The sequence below is a fragment of the Vipera berus genome (genome assembly GCF_964194415.1).
Source record: "Vipera berus genome assembly, chromosome: 2".
Taxonomy (NCBI): Eukaryota; Metazoa; Chordata; class Lepidosauria; order Squamata; family Viperidae; genus Vipera; species Vipera berus.
In genome coordinates this window covers 116,639,952-116,654,649 of record NC_138203.1, presented here as the reverse complement: position 1 = coordinate 116,654,649, position 14,698 = coordinate 116,639,952, and the positions used below count along the sequence as shown (strand labels likewise).

The following is a 14,698-nucleotide window of genomic DNA, read 5'->3' as shown; positions in this document are numbered from 1 at the left end:
AGCTTGTTTTGATTCTGTCTTACTTGAGGCAAGAGCAGTTTAGGTATGTTGTAGGCAGCTATAATAGACAGCTACAGAAATTAACTCAAGGCATTTAAACGATGCTCTGACATGAAGGGACATCTGGATTCATTCTTCACTGCCAAATAGATGTTGTCATAGTGGAGTGACAACCCCTGAGTGGCTTGTTACTAAAGAACAACATTCTGATTGGTTCCCCAGGCATATAGTCTCTGATTCTAACCAGTCAGGGAGGAGAAACAGTGAATGAAAATTGAGCTCTTTTTGTTTTGAGTGATTGTTTCCAAATCTCTCATTTGTACAATTGGCTTCACTACTAGAAGATGTTGGGTGGTGGTGGAGATGGTAATGGTAGCTATTTCTAATTCTGTAATTTGACCGTTGCCGTATAAATCACATCACTGCACACCTCATTCAGTTGGTAGCTTTATATTAGGGGAAAATTCATTTGATTGGCTGCAATTAATAATAAACAGTGGTCAAGAATCTGATTGGCTGGCATGGATTTACTAGCATGTAGGAATTGGCATCTTTATTTTATGAAAAAAATATGGATTGACTGAGTGGGGGAGAACATGTGGAACAAAAAGAGCTGGAGAAAATTTTAAAAACATTGTGAAAAGTAGCAGTGCCTACTTGAATAAATAAACTTTGGAAAGCAGGAATTTGGATGCAATATCCAACATGAGCAAAGTGGGAATGGTATTTTCAGTGCGGACAGGACAATCTGCTGCAGTTTGGATCTGGCAGATATATTTCACTGCATGTCTTAGCTGTAGGATTTTCATCAACTGTGCCAAACTTTGTAAAATGCATAATTTCTTCTCTCTTTTCCAAAGCAATCTTGGTAGAGCTATATCTAGTAACATGTGTCTTGAGAGGAACTTCTGAATTTAGAAAGTTGATTCTAGAGAAGGGAGAGAGACTTGTGAAGGGAACTAGAAGCTAGTATTTGCTCTGACAAGAAAATAAAGTCCCCATTGAGAGATTGGTAATTAAAGAGCATCTGCTGTCCATCAGGCTTTGGAAAATGTAGCATGTGACACTGGAATTTCCTGTACCTGCTGTATTAAATCTGTTGAGGCCTGTGGGGATTTCAAACAGGCACTGTTACCTCAGGATATTGCATCCTGAAAAGAGAACTTCACTCTGTGATGCCAGCCTATTGTTTAGTACCAAGGAGAAGCAAAGCCGAGACAGAAGGGAAGTGGAACAGAGAGCTAGAGAGACTGAAAGCTGGAGAATGGAAGAAGTCCAATCTTCCCAGCAGTGGACACATAGCCCCTCCTGGTGGCCATTTTCAGTGCTGTCTTTTTTCCATCTGGAGAATCGGAATTATTTAAATCCAACCATTGCCTCCTGCTTCCTTCATTTGCTGCCTCTTCACTATTGTCTCCATATTGCAGATAGCAAGTGTGTCCACAGTGTGGCTCTGCTCCATTCCCCTCTGCCATTGGAGGGCAAATTGTGCAGTACCTGCGTCTCTGCCTTGACTTTTCAAATCAAAAGAAATTTTGAATGTCCAGAGACCAGAGAAATTTCTGTTATTGCCTGAAGAAAATTCATGTAATAGCATGTCAGCTTCTCTCCCAATCCCTGGCTAGGCTGGAAGAAAGAAACACTCTTTATCTCCCAGTCACCTTGAGACTATTCTAGCTTTTGGGGAGCAGAGAGAGAAGATGGTTGCTGATCTAGGAAGGGAAGGAAATGGAATAGCATAGAAGATGGTCTCTAATAATGAGCCCCATTTGTGACATCAGCTGACTCTCCCTTTGGCTGGAGGACATAGCCATTTTTGAGGAAGTGGATTACAGAGACTGCAAGATGGCCAATATTGCTCCACACAGAAGTGGGCAGATGGGACTAAATATCGTGAGCACCAGCAGCAATGATTGGAATTCCTCATGTCTAAAGCTGCCTGAGCAGGGGGTAGGACTAGATGACCTCCAAGGTCCCTTCCAACATTATTATTACTATTATTATTATTATTATTATTATTATTATTATTATTATTATTATTATTATTATTATTATTATTATTATTATTATTATTATTATTATCTTACATTCTTATATAACAAGTTACTGCTACAAATACAATAGTTGAGGTGATATTGGTAGTTCAAAATAAGCTTGTTATCTTTCTTGCCTCTGAGAAAGTTTTGGTTTCTATTGAATTTACTGAATTCTCGCTTACCATTTTCTTACCGATCAAGGAACAGTCCCAATTGCATTCAACCCTGTATAGCAGTCTCAAGAGAGATTGCGAGAAAGGCAAGATAAATTGAAAGAGAAAACTTACATCATGTGATATGGAGGTACCAGAAGATATTCTTATCTAATTTCAGCAGAAGGGCTAGCAGTGGCAAAAATCCCAAATTAAAGTTTGGTGTGATAGAGCAAATATATTTTCTTTAGTCATCCAGTTCAATTCCTACTTAGACCAAATTTACAGTTTCTGCTTTTCCCAGCTCCCCTAAGGGCTACCCACCATTTTCCAAAGTGAAGAAAATAGATTATTATCTGTAATTCACCTCTTCATAAAATGTACCTCCCAGTTAAATTTTGTTATTCTGCTTCAGAAATAGTTTTCCATTCTGAGGTGCCTTAAACCCTTCCAAGTGGTTAGTCCACAATGTTTTATTCCAGTCTAGGGAAATCTCCAGCTCTATAATTGGATACAGTGGCTAGCATGCTCCCTCCTCTCCCCCAGCGGCTGGTTGTGCCTTGTATAGCCATTTCACTGGGTTGCTCTGTTCTCAGCTGATCAGCAGCTTCCTTTAAAAAAAACTGATCTAACTGTGGCCCATAAGGAATGAAGTCCAGGAAAGCCTCCTGGCTACCATTGTTTTTCCCGTCTCTTCTGCCAGTACACCTTAATTCCACCTTTATATTTCACCGCGGCCTCTCTTTCAGTTTCTACCCCGGGTGGCTGAAGGATACTCTCCTTTCTTTCCTATACTGTGCCCACTGTTCTGCAGTGATTCCCTTTTTCCTTTGTAAATTAAACAATCTTTAGTTTACAAGGTAGGTCTGTTGGATGGAAACTGCAATGTTTTTCCTTTTCTTCTGGGAATCTGCGCCATCCATTTAGATGGTTCAGTTACTGCAGAAAAGTCTTCATTAATGTCAATGGAGTGAGGTTGTATAAAGGCTCCCATATGCAAAAACATCTGGGAAAGCAAAGAAAAAGAAAAAAGAAAAAACAAAGAGGAAGTAATTTCTAAAAGGAAAATGCAGGCTTTGGGAGGTCCATCCACACAGCCAGTAAGGCTTCCCTTTCCCTGCATGGATTGGAAAGGTAAGAAGTAAGGAGACAACCAGTCAGGGCTTGGTCTTCTTTGCAGGGCCATAAGGAAAATAAAACGGGTAAGCAGCAATTTGTCTTCAGTTTCTTAGATGAAAGGATGTGAAGGATAAAATCAGATATTAAACTGCTAATGTATGTGGCCTATGATCCCCTTTCACACTCAGCTCAGTTTATCCCTCTTGACATCATTAGTTTGTAATTCTTTACTCTGCCAGCAACACCTAATGATGAGGTATGGAAGCTGTGGATCTCAAGATCCTAATATATTTTATTAAAGAAGATAGAAAAGAAAGGAAGCAAACTAAAGACAGAACTATCATTTTTAGTAATGATAGTATGGTTATTATGCTGTCTAGTTTTGCCCAGTTTGAAATATATCCCTACAAATGTGTAGTGTGCATGGAATAAAAATAGATGTATGGAATTATATGTGTAATCCATGTGGATACACTCATCTGAGAATCAGTGCCGGCTACTGGTTTTAGCAACCTGTTGATGGCAAATCTGAATGAAACTCTCAGGAGGCTTCATTAGGTAACTGTTATAAGAAGGAGATGGGCACAGTACTGTGGTACAATATGAGTGGAAATCAGGGATTAGGTGTTACAGAGAGACAAATAATGGGAGCTATCAGATTCCCTGAGACTGAAGATAACAAAGTCACAAAGAGCCTAGAAAACCCATGGGGTGAATTTTAATGGGTATTTCAATATCGGGCATAAGAAAAAGAAAGAAGTTATCAGAGTCTCAATTTTAAATCTTCCTCTCTCTTTGTGTCTTCTTCTGGTCCAGTCTTGGTTCCTCTGACAGGATCTTCAAGTGAAGAAAAATGATGATGATGACGATGATGATGATGATGATGATGATTTTTAACTCAAGCCCTGCAAATCAGAATCTTCAGTTCTTAATCTATATCTTCACTGAGCTGCTCCTCTTCAAAGAAAAGTAAGAGACATTGGGTAACACAGATGAGAAGCTTAAAAAAAAATCATGTTGGACCTCCCTGATCCAAAGCAGATTTTGCATTTGCATAGGAGAATCTTGTCTTCTCAAGGAATCTAATCAACTCACGCTGAAGTAACTCTCTGTTAAAATAATGTATTAGTTCTGGACGGGCCACCCAAATAATGGTTTTATTTTTATTTTTTGTTTAAAAAGGCATTTTTCTTCATTCATCATGGGCAAAGAATAACACTCACATCTACCAGTCTCAAATCCCAGTCTCAAGATTTATGAGGGATTATGTTTGCTGGGGTATGAAAAAGGAGATTGTTCCCTAGAGATTTGTCTACTTATTAGCCTGAATCCAAGGTGATTTCTGAATATACTAAACTAAGAGCACTTGCTTAATCAGGGCTTGAGTCCCTCATTGCTTTGGAAACACCTGCAGAGATTGGTGGAGGCTGCAGGCAAAATCAAATTTGGTCTTAGTTCCACTTGATGAGTAGGCCAATTCAGTGCACCCTTGTGGTTCAGATCTGGAAATGTTTTAGATTAAGCATTACTTCTCCCACCAAACATACGTTCCCTTGTTAATCAAATTAACATTGCATTTTTACAAGTGAAAACAAAGCAAAAGCAGAAACACTCCAGATGCTCCAACTGAATTCCATTCCAGAGCAAGGAATAAATTCCTCTTCCTCCCCTCCCTCCTCAAACATGCATGCAAACACATTGACCCCAACACAAATCTTTTCTCTCCTGATCTTGGTATCTAGTGTTTCCTTGTATTCCTTGCTCTGAATGAACTTTTCCTGCATCTCAGAAAAAACAATGTCTAGATTACATGGAAAATATTCCAGTCTTACTCTGCATGAACTGGAATTCCTTTCCCCATAGTAACAAGAAATATGGGCACTCTTCAGTTCATGGTGACAAGTTAGATTAGACTGGAAAGTGTTTCTCTTTGAAAAGAAACTCCTTGCTGCTATTGCAAATGGACAAATATTTAGGATAGTACAGTATTCATTCTTTTATAAATAATTAAAAAAAGCTTAGCAAGGCAGCAAAGAGGCATACTTCAACTGTACTCCAAACTGACCATTGGGGCTAGAGTAGCTAGCTCAGACAGGTACGTTTCGGCAGAGTACTCAGCCTAGTCTAGGCTTCGGCCTTGTAAGATTGTGGGTGTCTGTTGTTACTATGGTTTGATACTTTTGCTGATCCCTTTTTTCCACTTCATTTTCTTACTCTTTGAGTTGTTGCATTTCCTTTGGCTTCCTCTACATACAGGTGACACCAGCAATTAAGTATAATTTGTTGTTACTGTTAAAACAAACAAAAACAAAGATCTTAACAGTCACAGAAAACCACAGCGCAACAAAATGAATTGTATATAATTAGAAGTAAGGAGGCTGCCTAATGGGTAGTTATGAGGGTTTGACACTACCATCTGTATACCATGTGCAAATGCACACATGTGCACCAGATCAGTCACACAGCTCCATGCACTTTCCTCTTTCTTTGTCTCACACTACAGCAAAACCTGTGAGAAAAACCAGCATCCCTTTCTGTTGTGCACCCATGAGATGATCTCTCTTGTTTCTTTTTCCAGCATTTGTGGTAGAAACCTCTCCTTAGCAGATGCTGAGTTTTGGGGACAGGAGCTTTGCCAAATTCTTTTGGAGTTTATCTCCCACCCTCCACTCCATTGTTCCTGTTAATTATGCTCACCTCTTCATGAGGTATCACTGGTTCTTACTGGGTGGCAATGAATTTCTATATCAGAGTAAGGGGCAAGGATAGGGATGAGGGATTATCTGATTTGGAAAGGGCCAGAAAGTGATGCAGGGAATGGGTTTCTGTGCAATTAGTCCAGAGCAATTGTATTTAGATATATGACTTGCAATGCCTGACGTTGTGTCGCAAATAATTAATTTGATCTAGATAATCTCCTGAAGCTATTCTACTACTTGCTACAGTAATGCTCAGTTGATTCATGGAGCATTCCAAGGATTTCTGGAGCAGAGTTAGTCCAAAACTGACCTGCTGGTGAGACCAAGAATCTGCACCCTTGTCCAAGTGCAATGATTTTCCAGTCCTAAATGGACAAACAGGGTCAAGGAATCTGAGGGTTGCAGATTTGCCTCTCTCCTCTGCCAGCTCTCATGCTTATCCTACAATCCACATGTCAGAAGAATGTTCTGAATTCCCCTGTCCTCTACACACATGCAGATGGACATACACCAGCAGACACTCCTATCCAAGGCCTGCTCTTGTGGAGGATTCATAGAGCTTCACCTTGCACAGCTGCAGGACAGCTGTTCTACAAAGGGGGAGATCGTCTTTATGAGGAAAATTGTAATGGAGTGATATTTTGGCACTGCCACCAAGAGGAGACACTCATCTGATATTTTAGTTATTGGTGTGAACCAGGTCTATTCCTGTCAGTAACAATGAAGACCTGAATTTCATGAATTCTAGGATTAGCATTCTACCTGCTGCTTCTGTCATACCACAGGTCCTCTCACATTAAGTTCTCTTAATGTTATTCAAAAATTAAGTATAATGTACCAGAGATGACACTGGAATAAAAATTCACACCATGATTTTTGATCCCTCTTTCAGCATGTTGAGAAAAAATATTATCTAGTCTATAGTGAATATTCATAGAGTGAGAGATGGAGCCAATCAATGATACGGGCAGAATTTGGATGCAGCAGTTACAATTAGAACACAACCCCATTCCAGTTATGAAAGGTTGTAAACTGCTCAGTTTTGTAAATGCCCAAATTTAGCATGTGTTTCTCTAAGAACACTAAGCCGTGGGTAATATTTTGCATCTGCGGGCATTGATACAGTCCCTAATCTGGCGACCTTAAAAAGGATAGCCTTGGACTATTCAGCCTACCATTCACTACCTTTTTAGCAAAATATCAACATCAAGCAGCTTTTCTAGTCTGATTGCATTGGAAAGGATTCCAACATGTAATAAGGCTTGGGGATGTGCTAATGTTAAACGTAATTCAAGTTGTAGCATTTGAAATGCTGTATGATTTTTATTTGATTTGGTCATAAGAACATTTGAAACATTCCCAGATTGAGGAAGATTGTGCCTTCACTATCCCAACCATATCCAAGCTTCTGTTTCCATTAGGCTTGACAATTTCTGAGCACAAATGTACAAAGCATGAAAAATGTTCCAAATATTATATTGTGAAGATCACAATAGTTCAGGTGGCCATATTTAATATGCAGAAACCCAGACCATCACTAGATTGCCTCTAAGACCAGGGGCCACCTGGCATTTTGTATCTCAAATAGATATGTTAGCCCTACAAGAACTTATACTGCTCCATTCCTTTGGTTCTTAAATATATTTAGTAAGCTCATTCACTTAAGACACTGAATGCTTTCCTTTTAAATAGTCCAGTAATTTTACTCAGTTGCTTGAAGCATCTGACCTTAATGCCCAGCATTGCTCAGAATGGGTTCCAACAGGAGATGGATAGGTCTGAAAAAAAATAGGAATTGCAGGAATCCAGAGGCGGGTGACCACCGATGAAACAGCACTTAAAATGGTAGAGGGTTAGGGTAATAGAAATTTACTGTTATTTAATTCTGGAAAAAAGAAGCTTTAAATCCTAATAGTGCTTACGCGCTTATTTACTACTTGGGATTTTTAAGAGGTAACAGATGAATAACAGTAGCGTATGGGTGGGTAGGTGGAATACCTGTGCCATCTATTTACATGTTACCTTGTTGGAGTCCTAAAAGGAGTAAATGTAAATCCTGAGAATGAATCCATAAGGGGTGACATGGAGAAGTTTTAATTTTGGTGGCTTACAGGTATGGGCAGCAAAATACACAAAAAAATTGTTTAAAAGGGGGAGGGGATTTTAAAAAGCAAAATATATATTAGGGGTTTTAAAAGAACCAATTTTGTTTGCATTGAGCCAAGTGCAATGGAGTGCATAGTTTTAATATCTTTGTATGTTAAAGATTGTTAAGAAGAAGAGAAAAAATCTATTTTTGTTGCAAAGTCCTTTGTTTCCAGGGACTCTAAATAAATTGGGACAAAAGAAAAACCCACCTTTGTAAGTATGGGGAAAAACCTTTTCTGTTTATTTTTTCATGTGTCTATTTTTCCTTTTTCTTGTTTATTTTTTAAATCCTTTTTAAAAGATTGATAATAATTGAGGATTGGTTGTTGTTTTTTTTTTCCTTTTCCTCATTAGTTTTGTCATTTTATGGGAGGGCTGAAGGCAAAAGTTTTGTCATACACAAAAATAAACTTGTAAAAAAATACTGTATCAGGTTAAAAAAATTGAAGACAATTACAAAATTAAAAGTAAAGAAAAAACTAAAAAAAACTAAGTTGGAAAAAATTAAAAATACAAAACCTGGTGCTTATTACAGTATAAAATACATTAAAATCTCTATTATACATAGTTTATGAACCAATTAATTGTTATCATAAGCACATTTTAGGAAACACGCATTATCCCTTCTTTATGTTTAGCTGAAAGGGGCAGCGGGCTTTGCGGTCAAACGCACCAGCAGCATCTGGCAGCTTCTCATGGATCTTCCCAGGTTGCCGAGCGAGATGGATGATGGAGAGGTTGCCATGGCAAAGGGGGAAGGTTCCTACTGGAACAGAAGCCATCTTGGATAGGCTGTGTTTCTCTGGCTCCTTTCATCCTTTTGGCACCTTCCATCACTGCCACTGCACATCCTTCTCTTCTGTGTTGTTCTTCTGTCCTATTTTTTCCCCTAAAAGAGTTAAGCAAAATAGTTGACTTGGTGTTCAGCCTTCATTTCTACCCCCCCTCCCCTTTCTTGTAAACCAGCCTAATTGCAATGTTGGGGGTTTTCCCCTTCTTTTTACTCTGTCTTGTATATGTATCTATTGTTCAATGGCTTCTCTTTGGACCGAGGAGCTGATCTATGAATTCACCAGCATCCCTTCCATTGAACTCCTTGCATTCCTACCCACAGTTGTAACTCCTGCTTGCCCTTTCTCACAGCCTTCTTGTCTGTTGAGAGGAATCTTTCCTCTCAGTTCCTTGTGAATTGCAAGGCAGAAGGATCTGTGTGCAAAGCAGGAGCCAGACTCAGATCAAACCCTGCACCTCACAGAGCATGGGAGATTGACTGGAGAAATTTCTCACTTCAGGGAAGGACCAAGATGGATGATTTTGCCTTACTCTCAACATGCTTAACTGGCCAGCTGACATAGTGCCTTTGTAAACCCATCTTTTGTTGGAACAAATGGACCATGTGCTCTGCCTGGGGAGCGGGTGCAGGAAATTCTACCCCCTCCTACTGTAATCCATGTGCTTAATATAGGGGAAAGCAATAAAAGCCTAGGCTTGACCAGCAAGAGGGAGATACTTGGGCTAAACATGGTGGTACCTAGTCCTCTTTGGCCTGGCTACTGCTGCCCCATCCAAAAGAGAGGGTGAAGGAAGCATGACTCCAAAATAATCCCGAAGACCGTATGAACCCCCTCCTCACACACCCCAAAAGCATTTCTGCACTTGGGCTCCTCCAACCCCCTTTTCTGGATCCCCGAGTCCTCTGTTTGCAGGAAAGGGGGCTGCTCAGTGACTTTCTCCCCAGTGATGCTCAGTGGTGGGTTTCCTTGCTAGCCCAGGAGGATGCTAAGGTTCCTTAAGGGCCCAAGACAATTTCGCTTGGTGGGCAGTCATCTTTGCTGGGTTCTGCCCTATAAATGTATTAGCATTCCCTTTGCTGTCCCTTGAGCTCTTGGTTTGGAGAAGTCAGCTGTTCCCTGTTTGGCTGCCAGTGGGCTGGTAGTGAGCCTCAGACCCTACTTTCTATGGAGCTGCTTCTTCCTCTGACCTTTGCTTTAGAGGAATTGAGCCCTTCTGTCCTTCCTGTCACAAGGTACCTTTGACAAGCCACTTGGCTTCCCCCTTTCATGCCCACCATATGCCCCCTCCCCATTAATCTCAGACCCACATCTCTCGCTCGGCAGTAAAACCTTGAGATCCATGAAACTGCAGCTTCCCAGACTGCAACCTACCCCTGCCCCTTTGAACAAGTTTCTTCCTTGTTTAAGAAACGCAGTATATATATGAGTACAGTACAGTATATATATATATATATAGTACTAATGGAATTTGGTGTGCTTTTTCTCCTTATCCCTGACCCCCTTGCCTCTTTCCCTGGACCCCCAAGCCTCCCTTTGTGTCTTTCAGTCTGTTTTTCCAGGCCCCTCCCACTGCTGCTCCCCACCCCTCTGCACTTGAAAATAAAGGGTAGCTCTTTGTCTGTTTTTGTTCTTTCTGAAGTTTCTTCCGTGTCTAGCAGAATGCAGGTAGCCATATGTTATAACTGTCAATATTGCTTCACAACAAAAATATATATATAGGAAAAAAGAAAAAAAAGAAAAAAAAAGAAAAATCTGAACTGTTTTATCATTTTTGCCTGAGCTTTCTTCGGCTTTCTCCATTGGAATGGCTTATTGTGTTATGTGAATTTAAATAAAATAAAATAAAAATGTTTAAAAAAAATAAAAACAAAAAAACCCATATATTTTAAAAATGAAAAAAAAAATCATCCGCTTCCCTCTTCCCATTCCCACCAGTTCCTTCCTCAGAGCAGAGATGGGAAGCCCAATGGAGGGAAGTGCCGAGGGCTCCAAGAATATGTATCTGTGTCTGTGTTGGTGGGTAAATGGGGGGGTCAGTTTTCCTTCTTCCCCATTCCCCTGCTTTCTGGAGGAGCTGCTCAGAAACATCAAGATTAGACTCATTTCTTCCATATTCACATCCTGTCAGCTTTTTGGTCAAATTTTAAAGTGCCTAACAGGTATGTGTGCCTAACATTTGTATGCATGTATATATGTATGTGTGTGTACAGTATACACACACACACATATACACACACACACATGCGCATGCGCACAAACACACACACACACACACACACACACACACACACACACACACACATATATATATATATATATATATATATATATATATATATATATATATATATATATATATATATATATATATATATATATATATACAGCAGAGAGTAGTTCCTCTTATTTGGACTGGGCATCTTTGTGTCGGGCCTGCTGATGTTTAAAGAGGTGGCTGTTGTTGCTGCTTCTCCCATTAATCCTTTGCATACCTTCTTTGTCTTTGCAAGACTCACTTCTGGCTGAGGAGAAAAGCACTTTTGTGGAGCCAGCAGGAAGGTATGCCCTTGGCAGGGAGAGGACTTAGCACTATTCACCTTTATCCTCCTTTGCTCTTAAATCAAACCCTCCTTCCCTCTTTGTTGATATTTGGCTAAGGCAGCCTAACAAAAAATATATGGGCATACTGCTGTTCATATCTAGTGTGACAGGGAACATTAGTGGCAAGTTTTAAGTTTGCCTTTGAATAGACTTATTTCAAAGGTTGTTTAGTCACCTATGGGTTTCCAAACACCTACAACGTGTTTGCCAGAGACTGCTGTGATCTGATAAAAGGGACTAATAATCAGTGGCCTGAGATCCTGGGAGTTCAGTAGCCATTCCCAAGGGAGGATCTAGGGAGATCAACACTAGAAGGAAAGAAACCTTGCTGCTGTTTCTCATGAAGACTGGGAGGAACATCCCTTCCAAACAGTATGGAGTTAACTGAGATGGCAAGTAAGCCCAGCAGGCCTGTTTTGTTCCCCAAATCTTCCCTAAGTTTTGTAAGGTGATTTGTTGTGTCTTCCACTTCTTGCAGAGGTAAATGACTCCCACTGATGTCATTCTGTTTTTTCTTGACCAGGAAATATGACCACACTCCCTAAGGCTACTAGATCTAGTGCAAGACCACTAAAAGGCAGTGTAGACATACCAGCATAGCACAGAAAACACTAACCTTTGGGTGCTATCTAATGGCCATCCAGATTTTTGCAACCCTAATATGGTAGCCCTAAAGAGTGTTTCCTTCTCTAACCCACACAGGATGTTTACAGGAAGGACCCTTTTACCCCTGCAACAAGAACCCCCATTTTGACTTAGTTCTATGTGGTTATTAAGATAGCAACTCTCCATTTTGGTACAAGGACAGGGGCTCTGTTGTAAGTTTTTCCAGAAGTGTGCTACTTGCCTAGTCTAGACTCAAAATGCACATATCTGTTTCTACCCATATCAGCCTGATGCTTCAGAGCAGCCATCTCCAGCTCTTTTCCTTGACCCTTTAGTGCCCTTCCACTCCTTATGAAGCTATTGGTTTGCTACTGGTTTGGTTCTGAAAGCAAAAAGAACTCATAACCCTGCAGCCGAATTAAGGGAAGTGCCTTAAACTGATGCCTTTGCTGCCACCAGCAAACAAATTGAGACAGGAAGAGAAAGCGATCAAACTTTACGCATCCAGCTTCAGAAATGTGAACAAAATATGTTTACAGACATTACAAAGCAAATTGCCTCTGGGTGGGGTGGGGGCTTGTGGGACCCCCTTGGTTGCTAGCCATCAGACTTTCTACCCTTCCGCGCCTGCAGGTTTTATACAGGGGAGGATAGCTCAAATCTGCAGAACAGCTCCTCTGCTAACCGACCTGCATTGCACGTAGCTTCCCCCCTCTTACCCTCACCCCAAAGAAGGGAACCAGCAGCTGTGATGTGGTGGGTCAGCTCCTCCAGCCCCAGCCCCTGTCCCAATCAGCCCTCGGCACTACCCCTCCCTCCCCAAGTGCCACTCTCCGAGCGGGGTGTAATACGCATGTGTTAATTACAATTTTTCCATAATAAAAGTTTATAGATGCAGCACCTTCTTTAACTGATTGAATTAAAGAATGTTATTGACTGTAATTGTTTCTGTTTGTCTTCCTTGAAAGAGAGAGAGAGAGCACTTGGGGAAGAGATTAATGGCCATGGACCCTGATGTAGAAAACATCCAAGATCAGGTGCACACAAACAGGTCAAGACAGTAGTCCTAATTAAGATCCCTTTAAGCCTATAAGTATGTTTTTTTCAGGGTATGTACACATTTGTGCATTTGTTTGTTCCAGAAGCCTACCTCTGGCATTCCTTTGCACTGACACCAACCATTTGACCTTCATCTCTTTTATGTAAAGCACAAGGCTTTCAGGCCTCAACATTAACATTAGATTTAAATCAATTTCTGATACAAATGTAAATCTATTTTTCCTAATGAAAACCCCAGCACCATGGCCTGAAACTTCTAACTGCTTCAAGAGGGAAGACACTGTAAACATGACAAAATGATTGTGATCATCTGGGGAATTGAGAAGTGAAAACAGCAGTACGAAAAGGTAGATGGTCCAAGGTCATGTATATAAGTAATGTGGGGTAGTGTGTGTATAAGTAATGAAGCGAAGGGACCAGGTTTCCAAGCACTGGAAGCTCTGTATTTGAGTGGAGAGCTTAGGAACAAATAGCTGCCTGAGTGCCATTTTTGGCAACTAATTCCAACGAATTGGAGTAGAAGGGAAGACTTAATACCTTCTTGGGATTGTCTTAGGTGCTTCTCAGCACAGCCCCAATTGCAATATGTATCTTCTTAGCAGGGTTTCTGGTTCTTTCTGGTTGCCCTTTGCCTGGAATTCAGTGTGGGGGTCCTCCATTGCATGGTACAGCAGTACACCTTTCATCATCTTTAGAGGGAGGGCAGCTTCTGAAGGGCAATGGGATCAAAGCAAGCAATACAGGAAGTGGGATTCAATTTCCAAATATCCCCCATTTCCTCAAATTTCCCCACCCCACTTTCCCTCAGGGAATTCTTGAGCTTTGCTTGTATTTGGCTTCAAGGGAAGGGTGATTTTGAGGAAAGAAGTGGCAGGCAGGAAAAATATCTGGTCCTCTAACACTTCTCCCTCTTCTGCTGTGGATTTTAAAGTGTCATAGCACAAGTATCCACAAAAGCTATGCATGTGATGCAAATAAGAACAGGCAGAGCTTCAACTGCACCACTGTAGCAACCATCTTGACTTTTTTAATCATCCCCTGTGGACACCCCTTCTGTAGGGCAATACTGCAGATAGTCTCAAAGACCCTCTTATTTGCTTGACCCTCACAGGAAGCAACTGAAATTTTCAGCATGGAGTGGCCTCTTCTATTTTTCTTCTACCAAAACTATTTGAGGATCATGAAATTGATAAGTCTCAGTAAATCAAGAGGTACAGTGATCCTTGCACCACTCAGTTATATGAAACCATGGCAAAATAGATGCTCAGGTGAATGCACAGGTCTAAAAAGCTGCTCTTTCTCTGCTTGCCAGCTTGGTCTCAAGACATCTGGGGATCACAATGGAGAATTTGTTAGTTGTTGCTAATCAATGATTGAAATGCAGAGAGGTAACTTGACTTCAACTGTTTAAAGTGGATGAGCCCGTTTGTCTCTGTGGTGGAATTTAAAACCAACAGCTTCCATATGCCAGCACAGTGGGAAAT

General features: G+C 40.7%; 1 protein-coding gene and 1 long non-coding RNA gene across 5 annotated transcripts in view; one reads left to right on the top strand and one right to left on the bottom strand.

The window, feature by feature from the left end:
• NFIX (nuclear factor I X) overlaps positions 1-14,698 on the top strand; it is a 257,627-nt gene that overhangs the window by 224,354 nt on the left and 18,575 nt on the right. Inside the window, exons 12-13 of the mRNA XM_081319866.1 lie at positions 2,238-2,339; positions 4,124-4,276. Of these exons, the coding sequence (XP_081175992.1) occupies positions 2,238-2,309 (72 nt within the window). The 3' untranslated portion in view covers positions 2,310-2,339; positions 4,124-4,276. The remainder of the gene's footprint in view (positions 1-2,237; positions 2,340-4,123; positions 4,277-14,698) is intronic.
• On the bottom strand, positions 4,010-13,091 carry LOC308663456. 4 transcript variants are annotated; one of them, XR_014025397.1, is made up of 2 exons: positions 5,373-13,091; positions 4,010-4,809 (listed from the first exon to the last, which is right to left on the bottom strand). It is a non-coding gene; the product is annotated as an uncharacterized lncRNA (long non-coding RNA). The 4 variants fall into 4 exon arrangements; XR_014025398.1 differs by having other exon boundaries at positions 4,010-4,264; XR_014025399.1 differs by having other exon boundaries at positions 4,010-4,212.